Source organism: Candida oxycetoniae (assembly GCF_023343755.2).
Source record: "Candida oxycetoniae strain CBS 10844 chromosome Unknown scaffold1, whole genome shotgun sequence".
Classification (NCBI taxonomy): domain Eukaryota; kingdom Fungi; phylum Ascomycota; class Pichiomycetes; order Serinales; family Debaryomycetaceae; genus Lodderomyces; species Lodderomyces oxycetoniae.
The window spans coordinates 162,232-178,190 of record NW_026055370.1 but is presented as its reverse complement, the minus strand read 5'-3'; the positions used below and the strand labels follow the sequence as shown (position 1 = coordinate 178,190).

Here is a 15,959-nt window from a genome sequence, read left to right as displayed (position 1 = left end):
GATATGGAGGTAAAGGAACATGAGGTTTCGCTCATATACATATCGAGGTAAAAAAAAAATATGAATGTGTTGTATGCCAACCACATCAGGTGAAAAAAAAAATAGCTTATCAAAAGAGTATCAAAATTGTATGCTTTTTCATTTTTACAATCGAGTCTCATGTAATGACGACATCCATCTTTGTTTTGAAGAAAAAACCCAATGGAAAAAGGAGAGAAAAATGAAACCACCAATGTGGTCTAGAAAATTTCCTATTGTTGTGAGAAAATACAACTCATAACCAAAGAAAAAAAACCAAAAGTGGTAATGGAGGTTGCTATTATGGTATTCATTGCAATTAGAACAATAACTTTTGACGAGCACTAGGAGGTTGCCACAAAAAAGGTGCATATTTGAAAAATGGAAAGAGGTTGTAACAATGTCACTCGTGAGCTGGACTATATTGGACCCCCTTGCGGCTTATTGAACCCTTATTTATGCACAAATAAAGAATAGCCGACAAATAATGCAAGTTATAGAATAAATTGCATTCTTTGTCGTGTGGCTACACGGTGAGGAATGGAGGAACAGAGAAAGTAAGGAAAGCAGGGAAAGCAGGGAAAGCAGGGAAAGCAGGGAAAGCAGGGAAGGGGGGGGTGGGGGAGGACAGGGAAAGAAGAAAAAGGTTATTGCCCAGTGGTTCTAGTGTTTGCATAGTCTCAATTTGAGCAATCATTTAAAGTTTACACTTGAACAATAAAGCATTTGTTTAATTGTACTTAAAGTTGGAGTGATCAAACGATATATCTAGTGGGGGAATTTATCACATAAGTGTGTTTTGCATCGCAAGATTTTATTTTTAGTATCAGGTTTATTGGGACATCTAACATTCTGGGTAGAAACACACGCACACAGACACCAAGAAAATGGGTATTCCATATAGAAATCAAAAGGGACAATTAATCAATGAATGGATGAATTGGACTTTTCTAGACTATAAAATTGCACGAGTTTCCAAATGAATTTGAAAACAAAATATTAGAAAAGTAATTACACAGCGACCAAGCTTACCAACCTTTAGTCTTTCGCTTTAAAGATATGAAGCTTTCCACCGCGTCTCTTGTAGCCGTCGCTTCGTTGGCTTGTTCAACTGAAGCTACATTCGGCTTATTAAATGGCTTATTCCAAAGTTTTGTACCAACTACTGTTGCACCAACTTGTACTACTCAACAAATATACTATGATCCTTCTTCAAGCGTGAGAAAAAGAACTGTTGGTAAAACCAATTTCAAATCCGCTTTTGTTGTTTCCGAAGCTCAAAAGAATGCTGATGGCACTTTCAGCGTTGTTGGTAACTTTGAATGTGAGAAAGCTGACGAGTTGAAGACAAACTTTGCAGCGGGTATCAAACACTTGTCACTTGAAGGTACTGGATGTGGCAACGTTCAATTGTATGGCCCTGGCTCCGTTAGCCCCGTTCAAAATCCATACAAATGGTCTGCAAGTTTCCAAGTTAAACCAGAAAGCAAATTAGGTAAATGTTGTCTCCCATCAGGTTTTGAAATTGTTACTGCTTATGATGAACTTTCTCCCGTATGGGGAATATTAGGTCAAGTTTTAGAACTTCCAATCGTTAAATACAAAGTTGCTCTTGTTCAAAAAGGTCTTGAAATTGTTCTGGCAAGTGGTTTGTTCAATACTCTTTTGTCCATTCTTAAGAGAGATAATGTTGTTGATGCCTCGAAATATGATAAGAGAACATTTGGTTTAGTATTGGGCTTGTTGGACACTGTACTAGGAGGTGCAGAATTTGGTGAGTTGAATCAATACTGTTGGGATTGTGATTGTGTTTCAACTGGTGGATCAGGCTCAGGCTCGGGATCATCAGGCTCGGGATCAGGCTCAGGCTCAGGATCAGGCTCAGGCTCAGGCTCAGGAAAACCAGGATCACCAGGATCACCAGGCTCAGGCTCAGGATCACCAGGATCACCAGGATCACCAGGCTCAGGATCACAACTGTCAATTTTACCAGTGTCAGTTACACCAGGATCCGGATCTCCTTCAACTACTATTGTCACAATCACATCATGCGCAAAGAACGTATGCTCAAGAGTAACCCGTACTACCGGAGTAACTGTTATAACCGAAGGTACTACCATCTACACTACTTACTGTCCATTAACCGATGAGCCAGTTGAAACTGAAGAGCCAGTTGCTGAAGAATCAGCTGTTGAAGAACCAGAACCAGAACAATCAGTAGCTCCTGAATCATCAGAGGAACAAGAAGAAGAACCAGTTGAAACCGAAGAACCAGTTGCAGAAGAACCAGTTGAAACTGAAGAGCCAGTTGCAGAAGAACCAGTTGAAACCGAAGAGCCAGTTGCAGAAGAACCAGAAACCGAAACTGTTACTGCACACGCAACTACTGTTGTCACAGTCACATCATGTGTAAACAACGTATGCTCAAGTGAAACCCATACTACTGGAGTAGCTGTTATAACCGAAGGTACTACCATCTACACTACTTACTGTCCATTAACCGATGAGCCAGTTGAAACTGAAGAGCCAGTTGCTGAAGAATCAGCTGTTGAAGAACCAGAACCAGAACAATCAGTAGCTCCTGAATCATCAGAGGAACAAGAAGAAGAACCAGTTGAAACTGAAGAGCCAGTTGCAGAAGAACCAGTTGAAACTGAAGAGCCAGTTGCAGAAGAACCAGAAACCGAAACTGTTACCGCACACGCAACTACTGTTGTCACAGTCACATCATGTGTAAACAACGTATGCTCAAGTGAAACCCATACTACTGGAGTAGCTGTTATAACCGAAGGTACTACCATCTACACTACTTACTGTCCATTAACCAACGAGCCAGCTAAAACCAAAGCACCAATTGCAAATCACAATAAAGAACCGGCTCCATCAGTCAGTGAAGCTGAAGGTGAGGAATCAGCAGAACATACAGCCGAAACCTTTGAACAAGCACCAGAACCAGAAGTTGCCGCTGCTGAACAAGCACCAGAACCAGAAGTTGCACCTGTTGAACAAGCACCAGAACCAGAAGTTGCCGCTGCTGAACAAGCACCAGAACCAGAAGTTGCACCTGCAGCTGTTGAACAAGCACCAGAACCAGAAGTTGCAGCTGTTGCAGTTGAGGACCAGGATTCAACCTTAACCACTGCTGTCTTCATCACAAGCACTCTTGAACCAGCTTTAGTAGAAGCAGAAACTGAATCTGCCCTTTCTACACCTGAAACAGCTACAGTTTCTACTTATGAGGGTGCAGGTAACAACAAATACTCCTTTGGTGCCGCTTTGATTGTTGCTGCCGCATTATTCGTCTAAGTTTTTTAGACATCAATTATATTTCTTTCTTCTTTTCCTTGAGCCATGGTTAATTCGCTCTTTATACCCCATTGCTTATTTCGGTTTAAAATCTTTTTTCCTTTATTGACTATGATATGACCCTCACTAAAATATTCCATAAAATATTACATTCTTATTTTAAGTACAAAAAAAAAAATAACAGCTAAAATCTTTATTTTTATTTCACTCGTTTCGGTGTATCGTATGGCAAGTACATCTATCTCCGATATCCTGATTACCAGTGACACTATCGAGCACACTTACTAGTGACACTTACTATACTGATACTGTTTTATAAAACCCGTCTGAAATTTATATATTAAATAAACTCTATTGATTTCTTAATTGAGAAAATAATTATTTAAATAAATATGCGACACTATCGAGTGACACTATCGAGTGACACTATCGAGTGACACTATCGAGTGACACTATCGAGCAGAGCGAGATAGTGGAGCACACTTACTATCCTGATACTAATCGAGAAACGGAGTATAGTTATACTGCCATCGACACTATCTCGCTTCGCTTGCTAGTGTTGGTGGCAGCTAAATATAGTAATTAGTCATTGTGCTCCACTATCTCGCTCTGCTCGATAGTGTCACTCGATAGTGTCACTCGATAGTGTCACTCGATAGTGGAGCAGCACCGACTAGCTACACTCTTTCATCTNTTTATGCCAACTCTTTTTTTTTTATTTTTTATTTTTATTTTTTTTTTTTTTTTTTTTTTTTTTGCAACCAAATACGATTCATGGAGTTTTCACACAACTACACATTCTTCTCATCAAACAAGTAGGACTGAACTTGTCAATATTTGTTTGAAAGAGGAGTTGGTCAAAGATTCAGGTATAAGCTTGCATTTTCGCTGACAAGAGGTTAAAAAGAAACTCCCCCCCTACCCCCCCTTTGAGTGGAAATGGCCAAACGAGTCGACTATAGTGTCTTGAGGGAGATTTCAAATTCTAGTGAAGCTTCAGGCTCTAGCGATACAAACAGTAGCATCAATATTAAATCTATAAGCGATAGAGGGTCACACGCGTTTGCTAAGGATAATATGAACTCGTTATACTCCACCGCTTGGGAAACGAAAAGAGCGTCAACATCTTCATCGTTATCGAGTGAGGCGGCTGCTGCAAATAAGAATTGTAAAACATCTGCACCCAATAGTCCCCAAAAGCCAAATCCAAATTTGCCTATAGAGGACGAGGATGAAAATGAAAATGAGGATGAAAATGAGGATGAGGGTGAGGACGAGGATGAGAATGATTTCGTTAGAGGCCGTCCTTCTGCTTGTGTTTTTGTTGCTAGTTTACGCTCTACGATGACCGATGATGACCTTTGTATCTCGGTTACTGATCATTTCCAAAAATGGGGTCCTTTGGCAACCGTTAAAGTATTAAGGGACACAAGCAATCGTCCATATGCATTTGTTCAGTATCTAAAAGAAGAGGATTCAAAATTGGCTATTGAAATGGGGCACAACTCCTTATTGAATGGTAGAAACATTAGATGTGAGGCTGCAAAAGTTAATCGAACTTTGTTCTTCACTGCAAAATCTTTTGTTAGCGAGGAATATATAAGAAAGATTTTGGACCGATTTGGCGAGATTGAAGAGTTAGTTCCAAGCAACAGTCGAGGACAAATCTTTTCAGACTTTTCTTCAACTAGCCGAGGTCATAAAAATTGGTATTGTAAATTTGTTTACCGCGATGATGCAATTAAAGCATTTGCCAGCTTGACCGAAGAAGGCGTATACAAGATCGACTGGGCACAAAATATCGACAAATCGAACCAGGCAAGTGACAACTCAGATGCAGATTCCAAAGTCGAGATAAAGGTAAAATTTGACAAGTTTTCGGTTTTTGTTGGTCAATTGAGTCCCGATGTCAGCGAAGCAGAGTTGAGAAAAAGATTTGAAAGACACGGGGAGATAACTAACTTGAACTTGGTGAAGAAAGTCAACAACACTTTTGCTTTCATTCTGTTTAAAAACGAGTCAAGTGCAGCTAGTTCTGTTGAGGCTGAAAATCATTCAATGCTTTCTGGTAAAACAATGCATGTTCAGTATCGCGAGGTTCAAGTGCGCACGAAAACCACCAAAAACTTTAGTGTTGCCTTAGCTCCTCCACCTATTAACTTGGGGAAAAGGTCATCCATCAAAATGAATAACGAGGGAAGCAAGACGGATTTCCGTCCCTTTGGGAACAACAAATCTAAGCTAAGCAATCACACTTCTTCTTCTTCTTCTTCAACAACAACAACAACAGCAGCAGCAGCAACAACAACTGGTTTCAGAGGTAAAACAGGTCGATTCTTTAGGGGCAGGTCTGAATCAGAGAATGCAATTGACTTGGAGGACAGAGCAACTAGTGTCAAATCTGATTATACTTGGCTGGCTTCAAAATTGGACTTGAAGGATGAGACAACAAGGTCTCAATTTGCATCACCATCGAAATTAGATCTGGAAATAAGACCTATGGTTCAACACAACCTTGCGTCATCATCAGATGAGCCGAATAATGCCCAACAAAGAACAAGAAAGGAGAAAGAGCTTATTGTTGGATCACCATTACCTGATGATAGAGTACCCATGGTGAATTCTAATTATGTTGCTCCTCCAAATAGTGGGTTTCCATTGTTTTACTATGTTCCTGCTGAAAATGTCAATTTTGCTAGTTCTAATGCAAATAGCACACAAGCTCCCTTTTATGGCGTGTATCCACCATATTACCCACATCAATCTCAATTTGAAAATGTCATTAATGTCGGCGGTACCAATGACTATAAATCAATGAATAGTGTGCCACCACCACCCCCACCACCAAATTTCGGAGTTCCTAATTTTATCTACTATGCAAATGAAGCTGAAATTGCTACACGTAACACCACCATCAACACCCCCACCACTACGACTAACAACAACAATAGCAACAACAACAACAACAACAACAGTAATAAGAAAGCGTGAACTATATATGGGTTAAAATGTTTCTTTTGCTAGAGTATATCAGTAAGTAAGTAAGTAAGCAAAATAGTTGCAAAAAGTTTTTTTAGTTATTGAATGCAATTTTTGATACTGGGCCCTTTTTTATTTTTATTTTTTTTCAGTTTTTCAATGTTTGTGCGCGGCTAGCTAACTTAAAGTAGCACTAGTATATAGATTTATTTCAACAAGTAATGGGGTGTTTCGATGAATTAGCAAAAGCAGTGGCAGACGATGAGGTGTTCAAGGTTAAATCACCAGTTAAATCGAAACAACAGCTAATGAAACCATTATCTCAAGGTCATATTGATTCTTCATCATCATCGACGCATTTATCAGACAATAATCAATATCTATACAATCTACCACCAATTGATCCCTTGTTGAGCAGCCAAAAGCCATGGAAAACTGATGCGAAATATTTCAATAAGTGCAAGATATCGTCTCTTGCATTGATGAAAATGTGTGTTCATGCACAAACTGGAGGTTCAATTGAGATTATGGGGATGCTAGTAGGGAAGATCACAAACCATAGCATTATAGTCATGGATACTTATAGATTACCAGTGGAAGGCACGGAGACACGAGTGAATGCACAAGGCGAGGCATATGAGTATATGGTTCAGTATCTTGATTTGAATAAGAAAGCTGGTGGCAATAGAGGGGATGGTGGCGGCGGCGGCGAAGGGAAAAGAGATGAGAATATAGTTGGATGGTATCATTCACATCCAGGCTATGGATGCTGGTTGAGTGGGATAGATGTGAGTACTCAAGCGTTGAATCAGAATTTTCAGGACCCATACTTGGCCATTGTTGTTGATCCTGTGAGAACATTGAAACTGGGGAAGGTTGATATTGGTGTGTTTAGAACATTACCTGATGGGTATATTGATAACAAAGCTACGTCCGCATCCACAGCACCATCTACGTCTACGTCTACATCTACCTCCCTATCTACATCGGCACGGTTGCAAAATTTACCCAAATCGAAAAGATCGGAGTTTGGGAGTCATTCATCAAGGTACTATTCTTTGGATGTGGAAATTTTTGAGGGTCCGCATGACGCAAAGATGTTTGAATTATTGAAGAACAAAGATTCCACAGGATGGATGAAGAAATTATTGGTAGATACAAATCAAGAAGTAGGAGCTATCAAGGAGAAAGAGTTTTGTACGATTGATTACTTGGATAATTTTCAAATTATTGAAGATGGAAATAATCAGGATGACTTGATTGTTGATATAGTGAAAAGTTTGCAACTGAAACCTAAATCTAATAATAAGAATGCTCCTATTTTTACTTTGTCAAAGCAAGCGGCACCAGATTTTGAGGATATCATGAGTCGGAAATTGATGAATCAAAATACAAGGCAACAGCAACAACTGATGACACAAGTTCGAAGAAGAGAAGTTGAAATTATGGAAGAGGATGTTTTAGATGAAAGTGACTTGGAGAAGGGAGATCAGGATGGAAAGAATGAATTTTCAGCCGCTTCAGATCGAGACGATGTGGAGTCTGATGATGAAACGCGTGAGGAGTCCATGATGGACAACTCATTCTGTAGGGGAAGAGGAAGAGAAGGTGGTAAAGAAGAAGAAGAAGAAGAAGAAGAAGAAGAAGAAGAAGAAGAAGGAGGAGGAGGAGGAGGAGGAGAGGATGAGAATCTGATTGAAGAGGAGAGAGAAAAAAAACAAAAAAATGATGGATATAATATGGTTGAACAGGATTTGATGAAACGGAGACTCCGTCACAAACTCATTGATACAAAAGGTGCTGATAGTTTTCTAGTCGATGATTTAAAAAGATATGATTGTAAACCCGGTCGTGAACTAACACAAGAAACTAAATTACCCAAGAAAGTGCTAGCAACTAGAGTGCGCACAGAGAGACAGCGAGAACTTCAACAACAACAAAAACTTTATCGAAAAATGAAATCTGCTGGCGGAGTTTTTTCTGAAGGGTTATTTGTGAGCTCTTCGTCAGGATTGTATTTACCAGACCAAGATTTTGAAGCACAGAAAAGTATAAGACAAAGAGCGAGAGGTAGTGCTATGTTTCTTGGCAATTCTGAGGGAATACAGGGAGGGTTAAAGAACCAAGGATACACAGGAATAGAAGACGGGTACTCTTCAACATATGGAGTATTTTCTTCAGCCTTGGAATCCAAAGCAAAGAATGTGAAAATTTTGACATCTGTGAAACAGTTGACTGCAAAGAATGTATGTGATTTAATTAATATGGATGCACAAGACCAGCTATTTGGTGGAGAGAATTCGTGCATGGAGAAGGAAAGGATCTGAATAAGAAGAAGAAAGACGTGTGACACTATCTAGCGAAGCGAGATAGTGGAGCAACATAATGACTACAGCTTTAATGGAAACACTATCTAGCGAAGCGAGATAGTGGAGCAACATAATCGCTATAGCTTTGATGGCTATAGCTTTAATGGCGACACTTAATGGCAATACCTTAATGGCAAATACTTAAAGGCTATACATATTCTATAGAATGCCTCTTTTCTTTTTTTTTGAGCAAAGTCACGTGATACGTTTTAATTTTTATCTTTTAGGCTTTCGTAACAAAAAAAAAAAGGCTGAAAAAAGTAATCGAGCTGGAGAGAAAAGTGGCCGAGAAAAGTGGTCGAGCTGGAGAGAAAAGTGGTCGAGCTGGAGAGAAAAGTGGCCGAGAAAAGTAGTCGAGCTGGAGAGAAAAGTGGCTGAAAAAAGTGGTCGAGCTGGAGAGAAAAGTGGCTGAAAAAAGTGGTCGAGCTGGAGAGAAAAGTGGCTGAAAAAAGTGGTCGAGCTGGAGAGAAAAGTGGCTGAAAAAAGTGGTCGAGCTGGAGAGAAAAGTGGCCGAGAAAAGTAGTCGAGCTGAAAAAAAAGTCGAGTTGGAAAAGAAAAGGGTATGCCGCGTCACTAGGACGCCAGGGTTAATACGACAGCGAATGGAGATGAGATTGCAAGCCCAAATCCATTCTACTCTTTGTTTGAAGAAATTTTTGTACAAACACACACATACATATACACAGACAGACAAAAAAGACAAAAGACCTCAGTTCATATAGGGACTTTTTTTCCCCCCTTCACCTGGTTAACTATAGTACATTTAAACAGAGGATACATAGCACCCCTAGATATCCACTCCTCCATCACAACTAAAAAGTTTGAGCTTAATACATTTTTTTTTTCTTTTTTTTTTTTTTTTTTTTCTTTCTTTTACGCGGTACCAAATAGAGAGATGAACGGATCATCATCATCATCGCAAACACCAAATAGTGCGATTTACCAAGTATTAAACAATAAGCAAGCAAGCAAGATTGTTTCCAAAGAGACAGGCACATCATCATTAGGAATCAATAATCCCATATTACAGAGATATCTTAACACGCCAGTCAATTTCATACCTGCAAAATTTCAAGAAAATATCTTGGATAAAAAGCAATTACCTGCATCGTATATTGTGTTGTCGAAAAAAGCCAAAGATAGGGAGGAAACTAGTATGAAATTGAGAAATCATGATGGGTTATTAAGGAATGAGCATCCGACTGTTGGAGAGACAGGAAAGAAGGCGAGTCTAGATAGACCAAAATCTTTACAGGAGGCAGTTGCATTATATAAGGGGAATAAGTATGAGAGTAAGAAAAGTAAGAAGCGGAAAAGGAAATTGGACGAAATGAGGGAGAACGAGGAGGGGGAGGAGCAAAACAAACAAGAAATCAGTTTAAAGGAAAAGGAGCAAAACAAACAAGAAATGAGTTTAGAGGAAAAGGAGCAAAACAAACAAGAAATGAGTTTAGAGGAAAAGGTTCCAAGAGATGGGGAACTTGGAGAAGGAACAGATTCAACGTCAACTCAAGAACCGCCGCTTAAAAGAGCCAAGGAAATGTTATGGGGCTCATTCAAATCGTTATTTCGGGGCACACCACCACAGAGTCAAGAGAATGATGAGGAAGATATAGGAGAAGAATTTGCAAAAGATGAGAATAAAGAAGGGGAGAAGACAAAAATTGAATTTGGCTTTGCTTTACCTGAAGGTAATGACGATGTAGAGCTGTCGTCAGTGGGAGAAGTGTTTGAGGAGAATTCTCCATTTGCAGGGTTTAGTGAGGCGGAAAAAAGTGAAGATAATAAAGACAGGGAGGAAGAGATGGAGGAAGATGAAGATGAAGATGTAGACGGTGATGATGACGAAGATGCAGAGTACGAAGAAGGCGACGATGATGATGATGACGAGGAGGAGGAGGAGGAGGAGGAGGAGGAGGAAGAGGAAGAAGAGGAAACACCAAATGGACGAGCTCAGATACGAGTCAATGGAGATAGTGTTAATGATGACGAGGACGACGATGAGGATATGGACCTTGATAAATTAAAACACGATTTGAAAGTAGATGAACTTATTAATGGTGACAACACCCGCAGTTTCAGTGTTTCTAATGCAAATGAAAGAGCCAATGAGGAAGAAGTGGAGGAAGAGGAAACTTGCACCATTACAAAGGCCAGCTCTACGCCACCCACTTCACCCGAGGATAGTACTGAAAACCTCGATAAATATGCTTACTACAACATCAATGAGAATCCTCTGGATAGAGGTTCTAATGGGTCTTCTAGAATCTATAAAAATTGGAGACAACTAGCCAAAGAGAAACCACCAGTAGGATTGTTAAATAGAGGAGTTACATGTTATATGAACTCAGCGATCCAATGTCTTATACATATTCCTGCAGTACAACATTATCTAGATGAGATAAATTCCGGTAAGTGTGCGAACCTCAAGCCGAGGTCAATAAGTCATGTTCTTGCTGAATTGTCACGTAAATTGTGGGCACCTAAAAACTCCAAAGCATTGTACATCAACCCTAAAAAGATTATTCTGAGACTCGATGAGATTAACTGTATGATGAGTGAATGGCAACAGGAAGATAGCCACGAATATTTCATGAGTTTAATGTCTCGATTACAAGAGGATTCGACACCCAAAGGTCACAAGTTGAATGAGTCTATAATATATGATATATTTGGGGGATTATTGAACCAAAAGATTACATGTTTACGATGTGGTAATATCTCGTCAACAAAGCAAGAGTTTTACGATTTATCATTAGGGTTAAATAGACGGAAACATGTCAATATTGCAAACGGTTCAGAATCAGAATCAACTATTGCCGTCAGCAGCAGCAGTAGTAGTAGCAACAACAACAATAATAATAACAACAGCAACCCCGGCACCACTGCCACCGCCATCATTACTACTACTACTGCTGCTGCTGCTGCTGCTCATAATAATAAATTTTCAATTGAAAAATCAATAAATGATTTTTTCTCAAATGAAATATTGAAAAAGACAGAATCTGATCAAAAATCAGGTTATTTTTGTGATAAATGTAAGAGGTTTACTCATGCTAACAAAATATCAAGTATAATTACTGCGCCAGAGACGCTTACTATTCATCTCAAACGGTTTAAATTCAATGGTAACCAATCATCTAAGGTAAAACAATCAATAAACTACTCAAAATACCTTGACTTGTCACGCTTCATGGATAGGGAGAATGATACAGCCAGATATAGATTAATAGCAGTGATTGTTCATGAAGGAAGACTGATTTCTCTGGGACATTATATCATTCATGTATTACAGCCAAATGGACATACTTGGGCTACTTATGATGATGAGTATATAAATCCTATCGAGGAAAGAAAAGCATTGTCGGATCCTAATGCTTATGTTTTGGTATATACGAAATTGACTCCAAAAAAAAATTAGAGCATAAAATTTTGTTGTTTTCACTTGTTATTTAGGAGGCTTATATATAAATTATTTCTGATAAAATAAAGAAAAGAGAATACGTTGGTATTAGTAGAGGCAAGTAAACACCCCCCCCCCCCCCCCTGCCCCCCGACAGCTGGTTCAACCTTGTTTTCCTCGGGTGCTATTTTATGTTACCTTATCGCAAAGTACGCTTGGTAGCACCAAGATTAACTAAAAATGAGGAGAAAAACTAACGCCGATTTATTTTTCTTATCGGGTGTTGTTAGCCGTTGCAGATTCTTATCGCCGACAAGATAAAAAAAAAAAAAAGACCACAATAAATCAAAGTCAACACTCCTATTTTTGGATCACTACTCACTGGGCAGTCTTGAAAGCGATGATTGATAGATGAGTAAGAGACGAGTAAAATAGAATAGTTTATAAAGATTAATTTTATTAACAAACATAAAACTGACAACAAAAACAAAAACAAAAAAAAAAACAAGGCTATATAAAACAATGAGAGGATGTGTGTATAGTGTGTGGTGGTGGGAGGAAAGGGTATTAATGTAATCAAAAAAAAAAAAAATAATCGAGGAGAATATCATTCTCACCAATCCACCATCATTAAATTGTCACCATCAAAATTATCCAAAAATGAAAATCAAAAGTGAACAAATGAAAAACCAAAGACCAAAAAACCAAGAATAAAAAAACCACAATACCAAAATACCAAAATACCAAAATACCAAAAACCAAAAACCAAAAACCAAAAACCAAAAACCAAACCAAAAAACTAAAAAAAATAAAAACCACCAAAGGACCTCTTGTTATTGTATCAATAGAATAAACACACTTTCTCTCTCTTTCTCTTTCTCTCTTTTTCTCTTTCTCTTTCTCTCTCTCTCTTTCTCTTTCTCTCTTTCTCTTTCTCTTTCTCTCTTTCTCTTTCTCTCTCTCTCTCTCGCTCTCTTTCTTTTTCTCTGTTGGCGCGTGTGTTCTAAAGTGAGGCTTTGCGAGATAATTATACCGACTCCTGTTGTTTCCACTTTTCTCAACTCTTAAAGTGGACGCAAACACATTGAGAATTTTAGGCATGACTTTTTACTCTTTTCAAAATTCACGTGTCGATAAACACATTGCTATTGCCTGTATCCTCATAGATAATTTGATTGCTTTCAAGTGTACCAGTACCTACACCAACACCAGCAGTAGTAGAAGCAGCAGTGGTGGCGGCGATAGACGCATTTGCAGCGTTGCCAAAGGTTTCAGTTTCTGAATTCCTATTAGGAAACCTCAATCTATTTAGTAAATTGCCATTAATTGCCTCACCAAACGAACCAGATGAAGACGAGGAGGAAGAAGTTCTTCTCGTCTTTTTATACATTTTTGAAAGTGTAGATAGAGCAGCATTCTTTTCTTGATCTTCATTAAGCCCATCAATAATTTCTCCATCGACTACCATTAATGAATCACCAGCGGCTTCTTTTCCAATTGTCAAAGCAGATCCGTATTGATTATTATTATTGTTGTTGTTGCTGTTGCTGTTACTAGTTGTGGTACTGCTGCTACTGCTGCTATTGCTATTGCTAAATCTTCTATATCTACTTTGCATGGCTTTTTCCTTGAGTATTTGAGTAGTTGATAGATTATCACTAAATCTGATAAAACTCTTTTCAATAACAAATTTGCCCTCTTTGTAAGTTTCCGAGTATGAATATGATTTCTTATAAAACCAGCCTAAATTGTTTAAACATTGGTGGCATTTGATTTTGTTAATCTTGTATAACCCAGTCTTCATCTGAGTATCTTCAGTTACTGGGCTGATTATGATATTAATGAGGAAGTCTACTAGATAAGCGGGACCAGAAGAACCGTTGAAATTGTCAGACAATATCAAATCCGATAAGCACAAATGGCTTGAGCATCCTCTACATGTTATAATTTGAATATCTGGGGAGTCGTACTTTGAGTTCTCAAAGTAATCAGTACACTTTAACCCCATTTTTGCAAAACCAATGATAAGGGCAAAAAAAAGAAAAAAAGAAAAGGATGTAGTTAGCTATAAGTAATGCTAATTTCTTCTTCTTCTTATAAAAGTCAGATAAAAACCCCCTTGGTTGTCACTTGACTGGTTTCTTGGAGTAAAAATTGAGTGTGGCGTAGGAATATAAAATATATTGTTATATCGATAAAATGATTCTTATTTTCGTTATATGTGATGTTGCAGAGACCAGAAACAAAAGAAGCATGTAAAAATGGTGATAGTTGGCTGGTTTCAACTAAGGATGAAAGGGGGAAGGGGGTAGCCAGAAGGGAAAAAAAAAGGGGGGGTGGTAGGGCGGTGGTGTGAGGTGTGGTTGGATTAGAAGCTGCTGAGTATGAGACGGTCACTGGGTTGTAAAGTCACTTGGTCAATATTCCTAGTGAGTAACTTATATAGTAGAAATTATTGTATAGAATAAAAGAATAGCAAATGTATATATATATATATATATATATATATGGAGACTATAAGAGAAGTAGTATATAAGGGACATTTAAAATATGAGTAAGTATATTATATAGTATGTAACTATAGAGTTATTCTATAATTATACAGTGTAATACAGTGTATAATTTATTAGTAATGTATCTACTTTTAATACCAGTAGTACCAGTAGTACCAGTAGTAGTAGTAGTAGTACTGGTACTACTGCCACTACTACTACTACTGGCAGTAGTGGTACTACTAACTCACAGTGGTGGTGTGTATGTACATAATTAAAATAATAACTTCTTTTTTTATAACTAAATTTTATTTACCTATCAGTCTTTCAAAGGATGAAACAAACAATTCAAAGCTTAAAACCAATGAAATTCACAATTGAAATGAACAGGAATGGAAAAGAAATAAAAAGTAGAAGAAATATCTCATCTTAATCTTTTCCTCAGGTTGCATATAATCAAAGAAAAAAAAAGTTGGGAATAAACAAGTTGCTTATCCCGTCACACCAAGTTCATTTTCCCGTGGAGTCTGAATTTTGAGGAGTTCAATTTTGTCTAAATTGAACCAAAAAAAAAAAAAAGAAAAAGAGGATTTAATAATGAATGCATTGGGTGTCGGATCTCTGTGGTGATTGTAATGATATGTCTTTTGTGTGTCTGACTATGTGACCAGATTGAAGCTGGTGACTCTAACACATATTATTCACTTTAGTCTTTGTTTTTCCTCCATAAAATTAACCGCCAGAGTCTAAAGAAAATAAAAAAGAATGAGAAATACATATATCTCCATGTAGAACCTTATCTACAATAATAACCGCACTACCAGCAACAAAACACTCTCCCTACTCGATATTGCCTAACAATGCCTTACAATTGCTTATCAATTGCTGAACAATGATAAACAATTACTCTACTATAAGGTCGTATTTTAACAAGAGTAGCTTGTCGCCTCTTTTTTTTTTTTTTTCCTCTTTCTCTTCTTCTCTACCTCTCTCCGTCTGTTTAATCTGTTTATCTCCATATATTCAATTGTCTATTAAATTGTCTGTCTGTTTAATTGTCTGTCTGCTACATCTTGCATCAACTACCAAATTGAACCCGCTGAAGTCGTTATATGTAGGCAACATTAGCCTATGACCTTGCGAGCTTGAGCTTATATGAACGAAAAGAAAAGTGGCTCCCCTTCTTTAACAAAAAGTCATGAGAAAAATGTGAAACTATGCATGATGCATTGCAATATACCTACAATTACCAAAAAAATAAATGTCCGACACAGTGCTAGTGAAGCTAGCAGTAACTGGGGTAGAGCAGAAACAGTGCCAGTAAAAGTCCGTAGTACAGTTGCAGCAATCCCAGCAGAGTCGGGAGCACCTAGAGATAAGTTTATCAAAAAG

General features: G+C 38.1%; 5 protein-coding genes across 5 annotated transcripts; 4 read left to right on the top strand and 1 right to left on the bottom strand. All coding sequences in view use genetic code 12, as the record gives it.

Annotated features, from left to right (window-relative positions):
* Positions 1 to 1,077: 1,077 nt before the first annotated feature.
* Positions 1,078 to 3,324, top strand: KGF56_001558 (uncharacterized protein; the record flags this gene model as incomplete). Its single annotated transcript, XM_049322693.1, has 1 exon — positions 1,078 to 3,324. The coding sequence occupies one exon, from the start codon at positions 1,078 to 1,080 to the stop codon at positions 3,322 to 3,324; it is 2,247 nt and encodes a 748-aa protein (XP_049181285.1).
* Positions 3,325 to 4,263: 939 nt separating this feature from the next.
* On the top strand, positions 4,264 to 6,315 carry KGF56_001557 (uncharacterized protein; the record flags this gene model as incomplete). Its single annotated transcript, XM_049322692.1, has 1 exon — positions 4,264 to 6,315. One exon carries the CDS (start codon positions 4,264 to 4,266, stop codon positions 6,313 to 6,315), a length of 2,052 nt encoding a protein of 683 aa, XP_049181284.1.
* A 209-nt stretch (positions 6,316 to 6,524) lies between these two features.
* On the top strand, positions 6,525 to 8,630 carry JAB1 (COP9 signalosome catalytic subunit; the record flags this gene model as incomplete). Its single annotated transcript, XM_049322691.1, has 1 exon — positions 6,525 to 8,630. The coding sequence occupies one exon, from the start codon at positions 6,525 to 6,527 to the stop codon at positions 8,628 to 8,630; it is 2,106 nt and encodes a 701-aa protein (XP_049181283.1).
* A 937-nt stretch (positions 8,631 to 9,567) lies between these two features.
* DOT4 (ubiquitin-specific protease) lies at positions 9,568 to 12,093 on the top strand (the record flags this gene model as incomplete). Its single annotated transcript, XM_049322690.1, has 1 exon — positions 9,568 to 12,093. The coding sequence occupies one exon, from the start codon at positions 9,568 to 9,570 to the stop codon at positions 12,091 to 12,093; it is 2,526 nt and encodes an 841-aa protein (XP_049181282.1).
* A 1,105-nt stretch (positions 12,094 to 13,198) lies between these two features.
* On the bottom strand, positions 13,199 to 14,083 carry MOH1 (Moh1p; the record flags this gene model as incomplete). Its single annotated transcript, XM_049322689.1, has 1 exon — positions 13,199 to 14,083. One exon carries the CDS (start codon positions 14,081 to 14,083, stop codon positions 13,199 to 13,201), a length of 885 nt encoding a protein of 294 aa, XP_049181281.1.
* Between the last annotated feature and the right edge of the window lie 1,876 nt (positions 14,084 to 15,959).